General features: G+C 36.4%; 2 protein-coding genes across 2 annotated transcripts; both read right to left on the bottom strand.

The window, feature by feature from the left end:
• Positions 1-1,523: 1,523 nt before the first annotated feature.
• LOC107415947 (phenolic glucoside malonyltransferase 1-like) lies at positions 1,524-3,590 on the bottom strand. The gene has a single exon (XM_016024386.4). It carries the CDS (start codon positions 3,171-3,173, stop codon positions 1,764-1,766), a length of 1,410 nt encoding a protein of 469 aa, XP_015879872.3. The 5' UTR covers positions 3,174-3,590; the 3' UTR covers positions 1,524-1,763.
• Positions 3,591-10,502: 6,912 nt separating this feature from the next.
• Positions 10,503-11,878, bottom strand: LOC125421864 (coumaroyl-CoA:anthocyanidin 3-O-glucoside-6''-O-coumaroyltransferase 1-like). Its single transcript, XM_048471685.2, has 2 exons — positions 11,731-11,878; positions 10,503-11,056 (listed from the first exon to the last, which is right to left on the bottom strand). The coding sequence occupies exons 1-2, from the start codon at positions 11,876-11,878 to the stop codon at positions 10,503-10,505; spliced, it is 702 nt and encodes a 233-aa protein (XP_048327642.2).
• Between the last annotated feature and the right edge of the window lie 882 nt (positions 11,879-12,760).

Below are 12,760 nucleotides of genomic sequence, written 5' to 3'. Positions count from 1 at the left end.
AAGCGGCCTCGTACTCGCAAGTCTTTTCCCTCGTACACGCAAGTCTTTTCCCATGACTTGACCATATTTTTTTAATTTATAACGTATTATACATGAATGTACTAAAGTTATAAATTGTCTATTCATATATTTTTTTGATCGAATTTTCCTTCATATTTTTCAACAAATACAAGAATTTATATATGTGCCATATTTAACTAACTATGCTATTTATGGAACTTCCTCTCTCTCTCTTTTTTTTTTTTTTTTTTTTTTTTTTGGGTTAATGAGGAGGACCCGAGGGCACAACCCAAAAAAAAAAAAAGTAAAAAAAACAAAAAAATTGGCGTGTATGAAGTGAAGAGGACTACGTGTTACACGAATAAGATGGCTGTCCTTTACTCTCTTGCTTTATTTCCCATCAAACTCAATGATTATTATTCTTTTTTTTTTTTTCTTTCTATATTGCATTTAATTATATGCATTCATTATTGTTCGTCTTAGCTGGGGAACTTGCTAATAATTAAAATGGTACAATCTTTTGGACCAAAAAAATCACCCACTTCATGAGGATTTCTAAATTTTCGTTTAAAAAGTAAAATATTACTGTTTTTGTAAAAACATTATTTTTTTGCTCACCAATTTTTACTTTTTCTTTTATCCAGTTTGTTAAAATAATATATTATGATAAAACTTTAATAGGTAAATGCTCAATAAATGAATAATTTTGTTAAATAAATCAAATTATTTGATCTAAATTTAAAGCCATGTAATAAATGCATAAGATAATAAAATTGCAAAAAAAAATCTTTGAACCCTTCGAATGTATAAATTAATAATTAGTTAAACTTATAAAAAAATAATATATACATATAAAAACATTTATAATACATATTAATGTGAATTAATTGCCTAACAATTTTTTTTTTAAATTTAATCTTTCATCAAAATATGCATTTGTTTCTTTTTTGTACCTAAATCGAGTTCAATCTCATCTTTCACTTTTTTGTAATGCATTCACCACATCTGGCATATTTTTTTCAATTTGTAACAAATAATTATTTGAAGTATAATTAAATAATAATATTTTTATGTGCTTTGTAAATGTATACAAATATTAACTGTATTTATATGCACGATAACTTTTAAGATTCCATATGGATATATTGATTTTTACTACATTTTTGTATTATTTATAATTTAAAAAATATGTTTTACTAAAATGAAAAATACATATATACTTAGTAAAGATGCTTCATAAAAGGGAGGTCCAATGGACATGTATGGAATATGTCTATGATACTTTGTTTGTGTGTGTGTGTGTGTATTTTTTTTTTTTTTTTAAATTTCAGAAGGCACAAAAAATAAAAATAAAAAAAGTAGAAAAAAATACGATCAATAGATATTATACACTCTTCCATGGGACTAAGCAACCGCTGACGGTTCTGATTACCTGCCCTTGACCTATTTTTCTTAGGTAAGACAGATCGAAAACCTGCAAAAATGGAGCCTAGTTCAAACACCAAGCTTCCTTTAGTCAACCATTACATTATGAATCTATTTGGTATATCAATAATCAATTGCCTTTACATACACCAACTAATAATCCGTATGATTATTTAAAAAGAAGAAGAGAGAAAACAAACCAAAAGCTAACCCCCCCCCCCCCCCCCCCCCCAAAAAAAAAAAAAAAAAAAAAAGGTAAGGAAATTAGAAAGAAACAACTCACAAACCAAGTGTAAATCAAAATTTGTTACCAAACCCAAATATCAACCAGAATCGTATCACTTCAAAGGGACTTCTTCTTCAAGAACTTTAGCAAACAAAGAAGCAAAAGATTTCATTTCTTGCATGTTTAAAACCAAACCAATCTCAACACCTCCATTCCCATCTCTGCTCTCGGAAAGAGACATGGCTCCTGTTTTATCAATAGAAGTAACCTCCACCTTCGTTGGCCGTCCGAACCCAAAATCTATACTGTAAACCTCAAACCGAGGTGAGCCTGCCACGGTCAGCATCCTCTCTTTCCTTTCACTCTTCTTAGCATCGTTTGTAGGTCTAGGTGGTGGAACCGCAGCATTCAGGACTCCATTTTCAAGACCTCTTATAGATTCGCTGATTGCCTCTACCGCATAGCATACCCCGTATTTTTCCCTTATTACCTTTTCTGTCTCTGCAACTACTGGGCAGCCTGTTATGCAGTTTCCAAAATACGTTAAAGGGATTGTGGGTTTGAGCCGAGACCTTGCGTCCACGCTGAATAGAAGGATGCTACTCTCTCCTCTCGTCTCTATAGCTCTCTGTAGACACACTATTGTGTAGCCGCATACCAGTGAAAACGTTGATATACGAACTGGATGTTTCGATGCGTTCTGATTGGCCGACACAAAGTTTCTCAACTTTTCTATTTCCTCTCGCCTCAATTCGAAAGTGGCTCGGACTAAACCTGGTTTAACTTGAGCTTCCCTTAACGTTAGGCTTCTGTTATTGGGTCCGTCTTGCTTTAGCAACTCGTTCAAGTGAATCACTTCGAGTTCTGCAGGGTCTTTAATAACTGTCCTGTCATAAAATGGTATAAGCTCCGGTGGCAACGGCGACGATGACGGCGCCGTATCTGGAGATCCGGCATTTTTATTGCATATATAAGCCCATGACTTCATAAACGAAGTGGAGGTTTTACCGTCCATAACTGCATGGTGGGAAGTGATTCCAATGCAAAAGCCAGAGTTTGGAAACAGAGTAATCTGCAGTGCCACCACAGCTGCTTTTTCGTGGGACACTTCCAAGTGGGGAATAAGAGGATGGCATTCTGTGACTTCGCGAAATTCGTTGCTAGAGAGATGATAAAAATCCAAGTTAGATTCGGCTATTGTAAGCGAAACTCCGTCGCCGTCAAGATATTTGATGAAAGGTTTGTGAGAGTCTTGTGGCCAAACAAGGTTTCCCGCTAGAGGGAGATAGTGTTGGAGGGTGAGAGAAAGGGAGTGCTTGAGCTTTGGAATAATGGAATCGAACAAGGGTGTGTTAGACGAAGAGAATTCGTAAAAGAAAAGACGCTCCACCGGTGGAAATCTTAACCAGTGTAAATCGAAGAAGGTGAGAGGGAGAGAGGTTGGGGAGGCCAAGTTTGGTACGTCTGGTGGTGGAGCTACTCGACAAACCTCTAGTATTTTCACTGATTGGGACCGTGCCATTATGAGGATGGACACGGATTGTGAAGAAAACTTGATGTAAATGCTTGTGGGAATTGGTAGCTCAGCTTATTGATTAAGGGACCCACAATTAATATGGGTTGGTATGCGTCTTTATTCATCATGACAATTGACAAATTCACTGCCGACTACGGAAGCTTCATACACCCAGTCTTTTTTCGTTAATAATAATAACCTTCCACCTATTTCGCCGAAACAAGACAATCGATTAATATATTCTATGAGTGGAGGGTTGGTATAGAATTGGAGAGCCATGGCAAGCCCAAAGCCTCAATTAACTTCAAAACGATGTAAAAGCTTGTGGGAATTGGAAGGAGCTAGTAGCATATATAGATGAACTAAAAAAACGAGCCACATATTTGTGTACTCTTATCAGAGACTGCCATCCATTATAATTGATAGCTCAGCTTATTGATTCATGGACCCGCAATTAATATGGGTTAGCATGCATCTTTATTCATCACGACAATTGACAAATTGACTGCTGACTACTTAGGAATTGAGTGCTGACTACGGAAGCTTCCTACTCCCAGTCTTTTTCCTTATCTAAACAAACCTACCTTAACAACGTTACATATTTTTTTGCGTTAATAATAATAACCTTCCACTGATTTCGCTGAAACAAGACAATCGAATTAATATATTGTATGAGTGGAGGGTTGGCATAGAATTGGAGAGCCATGGCAAGGCCAAAGCCTCAATCCACTTCAAAATCGAAGAAAATAAATAAATAAATAAAGACAATAAATTCCACTTTCCCTTTTTCATTAAAGTGATACAATGTGGGCAATTGAAAATCATAGACATATTTAATCATAAGAAGAAAACTTTCACTTTTTACCTATTAATTTTTCTTTCCAAACAAATAAGTAACTTATAGATTATAAAAGTATCTAGAAGAAGAAGAAGAAGAAGAAGAAGTTGATCAGTTGCTTTGCTTTTTTGATCTTCCTATTTGTAAAGGAGAAGAGGAATAGCTGTTGATCGATTTGTGAAGGATATTCAATTTGATAAAGAAGAAGAGGAAGATCAGCTGATCCATTTGTGAATGAGAAGAAGCAGAAGAAAGATGCTCGGTCTATTCAGTGGTTTGTGAAGGTGAATAATTAGAAGAAAGGGTCTGTCCCCAAACGTCTGCGTTTTCGCTTAGTAGTTTTCTTGCATTAATACACAAAGATATATATAAAATGCTATGCATTGGTTTGCATTATTAATACATATATATGAAGGAAGTTGGTACTTTTGTTTTCTAGCTTTGTATTGTTTTGTTTTGTTCTTTTAGCTTTGTCGTGCTGTGAATTTTATATTTTACACATAGTTACAGCTTTGTGCTCATCTGGAACACTGTTTGAAGGGAAGAAAAAGAAGGGAACTAAGAAGATTTAAAATTCAAACCATGTAACAATTTTTATTTCCTTAGTTTTAATGAATCTAAATGTAGCTTTGAGTATACAAATCGTATTAGATGGTGTACGGTAATAATCGACAGGCTTTTTTTTTTAACACATATATATAACTAATGTAAATTTTTATTACTAAAAGAAAGTGTTGAATAATGATATAGCACATAATATGCTACAACTATTGAACCGACAAAAAGGTAGTTTATTTCTTGCACTAATACACAAGGTAACTGACCTGCAGATTTATGCACGAATATTGTTTTAAATCAAAATGATATTATCAAATAGGGTTTACTTTTGGCATGCTAAACAAATTTATTTGATATAAAAGTGACTTTTAAGGAGATGAGTTTTACAACGGTTTTGTATACCCTCCCTAATTTATCAAAATAATAATAATAATACTACTACATATCTTTTTTTTTTTTTTTTGCAGTCAAAATAATAATGTCATATACCTTTTTATGATTTTTAAAAGTTCCAATACAAATTCATCAAGAAATTTATAATCCTGTCAAAGTAAGAATATAAAAATTAATAATTGCATTGCACCTTTAAATTGAACACAATAAATAATTCAAAAGCTTATACATACTAGTTACCATCTTTATATTTGACCTTTGAAAAGATAAAAAATGTCCAATCTTTATTTATCTTTGTATTGCCTTTTTTTGTTTTTTTTTTTTTTAATTTGTTGCCGAAAAAAAAAATAAAAAAAAATAAAAAAAATAAAAAAAACCTTGTGGTGGGATTAATTGATTTAGGAACTACATGGGTCGGTATACCTCAACCCATCTTTACAACCTTGTGGAAGTCCAAATCTACCTTTAATCTATCTTTACAGTGGTTTCTTTTTATTTGCTCCACCCATCAGGTGTTTCGCAAGAAAGCACCTTTCCGTACGTAGTTAATTATTAAAATTTTAAGACTTGGTCACTCTAGCTAGCTAGCTAGCTACCAAAACAAACTTGATGGCTAAGTGGGAGAAATAGCTACACCAAAAAACAACACACACACACACACACACACACACACACACACACACACACACACACACACCATATTGCCATTCAGTGATAATTTGGATTATTCCTTAGTTGTTAAATAGAATGTCATCCTCAAAGGCAAAAACATCCCTCCATTTTGGCATTGTTTCTTTCCTACTACTACTGCTGCCCATCTTCTATTTTGAAGTCTCCGCACGTCGGCTATCTGAGCCTAATCATCAAAATCTTAAACATTCTTACTTAGTATAGCTTATATTACACACACACACACACACACAGAGACAAATAGATATACATAAGTAATTCATATGACAACTAACAATGGTTATTTGATTAAATTTCACATACCAACTTTTATGCGGTATAATGAAGTTCTACTTAAAAAAAAAAAAAAAAAACTTTTATTTAGTAGCTAGTAGCCTAGTACTTATTTGCTCCTATCATTTGACAAATAGAGATTTAGTTCCATGGCATTATTTTAATCTAAACAGGCTATTACAAAAATAATGTATCATATATCATATATATATTTTCCGGATTCTTTAAGATAAATACATGGAACATATTTAATATATTTTGTTGTGTAGTGATGGAAGTTAAAATGGTGAATGCGGATCAACATTGAGCATGATAGGCTAGGCAGCTCTTTATCAAAACTGAAAAATTTACAGTTTATGTGGGAACAAACCTCTAGGTCGTTCGGGTTCCTGTATTCCAATAAGTTTATGATCCTGAATACACAACCAGAATATGGAAAATATGCCTTATCCTAACCAGCAAACCCCTTTCCCGCATCCAACAAGATAAAAAGAAAAGTAAAAGAAAAAGAATTTAACAATAATAAAATAATTATACGATTCAAGAAATTCTTTTTAAAAACTAGTGAGACTTGACTTTGCATAAAGGTATACTAAATGCAGAATTACATAATCATAGGAACTCCATTTAGATGGGTAAAGAAAGGAATATTTATAAAAATCACCCATATATTTTGGCCTTGGACTGTATTTAGGTTTTGAAACATAAATCTTTTTTTAAGCAATGTCGCCTTTAAGGGTATGAAATATGACATAATGTCAAACTTGGTTTCTAAATTAATTTTTTTTACTGACTAAATATATCACTTCGTATTCAATTTCTAAATTAAAGTTTTATTATTGTTATTATTATTATCTTGTAGAGTTTGACTAAATAGATCACTTTGTATTCACATACATGCTCTATATTGACAATATATACATGTTTGAATTATAATATTTTTTTTTTTCAGAATATTTAAGCAATCATAAGAAATAAGGAAAAAAAAAAAAAAAACACAGACCGCATCGTAAATTGGCATCTGATTGCGCCAGAATTCCAAGCAGGTAGTCTCCCTGCAATATATGCAAATTAATTAAACAGATAACATTAAATTTTGTTTCTAAGAAACTCTTAGGAAAAGATCAACAATGTCAACTAAAGTAATTCCCAAAAGATTTATTATATAACACAGCATATACATCACAAATTCTAAGTATAATTCATGCATCAAGAAGTACCTCCATGTAGTTAACACACAGAGCTACTATTACTGGGATAGTTTGAGCATGTCTCACATGCAAGAGAGAGAGAGAGAGAGAGAAGTAAATCAGGCAGTAAAAGTACCTGATCTGGATCGTTTAAAGCTAGAGGATTCTGGAGACAGTACTGATATTTTCACTTGTGCTTCTAGTTTATGAGGAGTAACCTAACAGATGTATAGAAGAAAACAGAAATAGGGATTTAATTATATATTATGAACAACAACGAAACATTAAAGAAATGTGGATCAAGCTTCATTACTTTACCATGGAAGACATTTCATAATCACTAGAAAAAAGACACTACTATTCCACAACTCGCAAGACTTCAGAAACTTTATTTCCTTAAACTCCTAAAAGGAAAACAGTTTTCCAGCTACATACATGATAGATATTATGTCAGGACCCGTCCAGAATTCCTTCCTGGAACCCTAGACAAGCCCTGATCCCAGGAAAATACCACCGAACCTTCTAACGGAAAATCCGGTAGCACCTCCCCTAAGGGTAGGACTTACCAAAAATTACCTGCACTGAAAACACACTTCTATATTCACCCCCTTATTCCTCCCGCAAAACTACAAGTTGTTTCCACAATTTACAGCACTTCACAACAATACCAGCAGCCCAGTGCATAAATAAAACATAAGTGTCCAAATAGTATACAGAGCTTTATGAAGTGCTAATCAATAGAAATACAACAAAGATGAAAGAAATAATACAACTGAAATAAATGAGTACGAAGGTACTTCTTGAAACACGATAGCAGCGGATAATTGGTTCGCTCCAGAAAAACGTCTATCACCCCTTGCACCTAAGGGAATGGAACTTAAAAACGTGATCTGCTAATCATCTTAATGAGTGACCCTAACTACTGAACACTTTTAATGATAATAATAATAATAATATAACAAATAAGGGAATTGAATTAATACCAACAATTAATAAATAAATAATAATAACAGTTGGAAATAATAATTTTCCCTCAAAACTCTCACTAATCACTCCGTTGGAAATGTTTCCTTTTTAAAACAATTTCACAAAACCCGATATACGTACTTCCCGAAAACCAAGGGATTAAACCATTTGATAAACAATAAATAAATAAATACCCCAATATATAATTAAAATGTAATAAATTATAATAAATAATTTTTGAACACCTTTGGGGTTTGAAACTTTATCTGAAAATTTACACTTGACGCACCACACCATATACCAGTGATGCCCTCCGATACCCAACGTCCCGAGCACCAACTGGCGGGGAGGTTAAAGAGAGAAACTTGCAAATGGCATTTCGGCGTCCTGACAATACCGCTGTTGAAACCGTCATCCCAGCCAAGGAGGGGGGCGGCTGTGGCCAATAACAAACTTGCCTGCCCACAGTCCAATAGCAACTACGGGAGACATAATACTTGCGCGCTAAACCACGTGTCCATACACCAGAACACCAATACTGTATGAGTATGTCTAAAATAATTATTAAACCAACCGTACCGTTTTCCAAAATTACCGTGGGAAATATATTAAATTTTCATACTTACCATCCCACATATTTTTATTTAACAAACCAGTACGAAACATCGATAACAAATAGAACCATAATTTTTTCGAAGTACGAGGTTCAACAATAAAATACCGTGGGCATAATTATAAAATTAAACCACCAATTTAACAAATATTTTCATAAAATATTTAAACCAATTATGCCCAAAATAATACTTAAAACCACGTACGATTATTACCGAAATATACTTTGCTCATGCATAATAAATAAATTAAATCACAATAAAACCATAACTAAATTGTACCACATGAGCATAATTTAAATACCAATTAAACATAATTAATTGCCCAAAATATTTTTGAAGGTGGGTCACTCACCTAGAGCACGCAATTAAACCATGATCCACCATGAGATCAATCCCACAACTCACCCGTGCTCCTAGAATACAGTTCACACACAGTCAAATAAATTAATATTTTATTCGGATAAATAATACCCGGTACCCGAGGGGGGGGTTAAACACAAACGTTATCCAAAATTGATGAGTAATATACCGAATCGAAGCTTGAGTGACGAGGATTACAAATCCGGTCTTACTTCCCGGAGATTGGACCGGTGGTGGCTGGAATCTCGCCGGAAATCTTTCGGGATTCAACTCTTCGATTCTCTCAATCCGTCGCGAATTGGCAGAAAAGGACCCCGGATTTGGATTCAGGAGGTCGAAATCAGTGGACAAGGACCGGCGGTGCAACTGGGTACTCGCCGGAACAGTAACTTCCGGCGAGCCGCCCCGGTCATCGGCAACCGTCGCCGGTGACGGCGTGTGCGGTGGCTGTTGGCTGAGATTTTTGGTGGTTTTGTAGATCGAGGGGAGAGGAATCTAATGGGACCGGCGGTGAGGCAAACAGAGGCCGGACGGCGGAGAAATCAGGGTTTGAAGATTTTCGACCCCTCGCCGGAAAACACTCCGATCCCGGCGCGTCGGAGGTTTGGTGGCCGTGAAATTTGGTGGGTAGGCCGGACTTGAGGAGGTGGTGAGGGGTGGCTGGCACGTGTGGCCTGAAAATGGCCGGAAACAGGGCAAACGACGGTGGAGGGAAAATCGCCGCCGAACTTCGCCTCCTCGATCCGGGCGCGTCCGGCGGCCAACGGCCATGAGATTTTGAGGTTTGGCTGGAAATGGGGAGCCGCTCCCGTCTGTCCGGCGCGTGTAACAAAAATCAGCCGGAAAATTGGACAATTCCGGCGGCCGGTCGGTTTTTCTCTCTCTCTTTCTCTCTCCTCTCTCTCTTCCCTGAGATTTTTGTCAAATAAAAGCCACCGTGGTGATACTGTTCATCCACGTGGACCAATCAGGTGACGACACATGACATTACTGTGCACGTAAGCTAGATATAATAAAATATTACGGTATCCGGCGAACTTCAAACGTCCATAACTTTTTAACCAAATGTCCGATTTAAGCGTGCCGCTAGTCTATGAACTCGTATCGACGAGTACTTTACAACCATACAAGAGTCAAAACAAAATTATACAACGAGAAAAAGTCAACTCCTGGCACCTTTTGGACTGTTTGCACCTCAACTTGTTTTGCCCATAACTTTCAAACCGTAGCTTCGTTTTCAACGTGCTACTAGTCTACGAACTCGTGCCAACGTGTACTTCGTAACTGTACCTCAGGCAACCTAGAATTTCATCCGGGTCAAAAAGTCAACTTTTGACCCCTTCGGTCAACGGTCAAAGTCAACAGTCAACCTCGGTCAACGTGCAAAAATTCCGACATGGTTCGGGACGGGGTGTTACATATTAGCCCTTAATAAAAATAGAATTTTATAGCATTACCCGAATTCCACTATAGCTCTAGAATTGGATTGCTTCACATTGCAAAGGGCTTTAAGACCTTTAGCAAAAGAAGAAGCAAATGCTTCAATCTTTTTCATCTGCGAGACCATTCCAATCTCAAATCCTCCATTGCCATCCTTGCTATCAGACATACAGATCGCTCCCGTTCTACCTATAGAAGTCATTTCAAACTTCTTAATTGCTCCCCATCCTAAATCAGTATTGTATACTTGAAACTGAGGTGACCATGCAATACAAGCAGTTGGTGGGATCTCATCGGGCTCCTTAGAATTGATTAACGAAGCCCAACTATCTACCCCATCAAGAAGCCCATCGTCCAAACTTGCTATAGCTTCGCTTATTCCGTCCAAGGCTGATAATATCCCATCTTCCCCAAGAAGATCTTTTGTTTCTACAATTGCCGGACGACCTATTGCATAGTTTCCAAAATATGTTGAAGGAATAGCCGGTTTCAACTGATATCGATAGTCCACGCCGAACACAAACTTTGCCAATCTATTTTTCTTTACATGATTTTTCGAAGCCTTCGCTACGCAAACCAATATGAAAGAGCATGCTAGCGATAAGCTTGTTATATGAACTGGAGGCTTCGATGAGTTCTTTTCACAAACATATTTTCTTAACTTTTGTATATGGTCTTTAGTAAATTCGAATGTGGCTCGTACGAAATCAGGTGGAACTACATAGTCAAATATCATTAGACTTCTGTTATTAGGTCCACCCTGCTTTATGATAAGGATCTATCCCACCTTGACCCTATCACTCATATTCTACCCATATATGCTTTATTCTGTCATTAATATACTGTCCATATATATATCTACTGTATCTCTACCAAATATGTGATTGTATATATATATTTAGTATGTATTGCTGGCGGCTATGTTGCCATGTAGAAGTTTTGTAATTGTATTTAAATCTTGGCTCTAATTCAATGGAAATATAGCAATTTATTCATCATATTATTCTCTCGTTATATGGTATCAGAGCCTACAGTGCTCTAACAAGCCAGATTTTTTTTTTTTTCCTTTCATTATGTCTGACACCAGTTCATCTTTCACCACCGAAAACAACACACCCACTTCTGTTGGAAATCTTATTTATATTAATGCATCAGCCCAAGCCCCACTCAAACTTAGTCCAGATAGGTACTCTCTCCTCATAGGTTATGATCTTATGGGCTATGTCATTGGTGTGACTTGCTATCCTGAAACTGATCCTGCCCGTACACTCTGGACTCGACAAGATCACTTACTCCGAAATGCCCTTTTGCTTCCTTATCTCCCTCCTTTGTCAACTTTGTTGCTTCCACTGACTCTTCCCGTGATACATGGAATAATCTAGCCACCATGTATGCAAAACCATCACGTGGGCATATAATGGACATCCGTGAAACATTGACCAAGATGAGCAAGGATAATCTCTTTATTTCAGACTACATGCAAACTGTACAAGGCATTGCTGATTCTCTTGCCCTAGTTGGTGAACCTCTTGGAAAAGATGAACTCACATTCCACGTTCTTAATGGCTTGGGGCTAGAGTTCAAAGAGATTTCTGCTGCCATTCGCGCCAGAGATACCTCCATCACTTTTGCTGAATTACATGACAAACTTGCAGACTATGAAGCCTTTCTCTAGTGCAATCGTTCCAGCAATACCTCTCCAATTACTGTCAATTATGTTCAACGTGGTAATAAATCATCATTCTCACAACGCAATCCTTCTACTTTTTCTATCAATGATTCATCCTCTCACCTCTCACTTTCTAATCGCTGCAACACCAGATCTGGGTCTCGGTTAATCTGCCAATTCTGTGATCTTCCTAGCCATGGCGCTCACACCTGTCGTAAGCTATTTGCTGCTGCTCCTTGGCTGTCCAGCACGTCATCTACCACTTGGAAACAGAACTACATCAAGCCTCCTGGTTCATCTATTCTCGGCGCCCTTCCTCGGCCTCCTTACCCGAAGGCTAACTTTGCCACCCAGTCCATTACTCCTCCTTCCAACTGGTTAGTTGATTCGGGTGCTTCCCACCATATCACAAATGACCTTCACAATCTCTCACTCCATACAGACTATGAAGGACCTGAGGAAGTTATGATTGGTGATGGTACAAATTTGCCAATTACTCACACTGGTTCTACCTCTCTTTCTTCTCCATTTCGCACATTTAATTTATCTAATGCCCTTTTTGTTCCTCACATTAAAAAAAACTTACTCTTTGTCTCTCAACT

This window comes from Ziziphus jujuba, chromosome 4 (assembly GCF_031755915.1).
Source record: "Ziziphus jujuba cultivar Dongzao chromosome 4, ASM3175591v1".
Taxonomy (NCBI): domain Eukaryota; kingdom Viridiplantae; phylum Streptophyta; class Magnoliopsida; order Rosales; family Rhamnaceae; genus Ziziphus; species Ziziphus jujuba.
The sequence above is the reverse complement of the archived record's forward strand: the minus strand, read 5'-3'. Positions and strand labels throughout refer to the sequence as shown.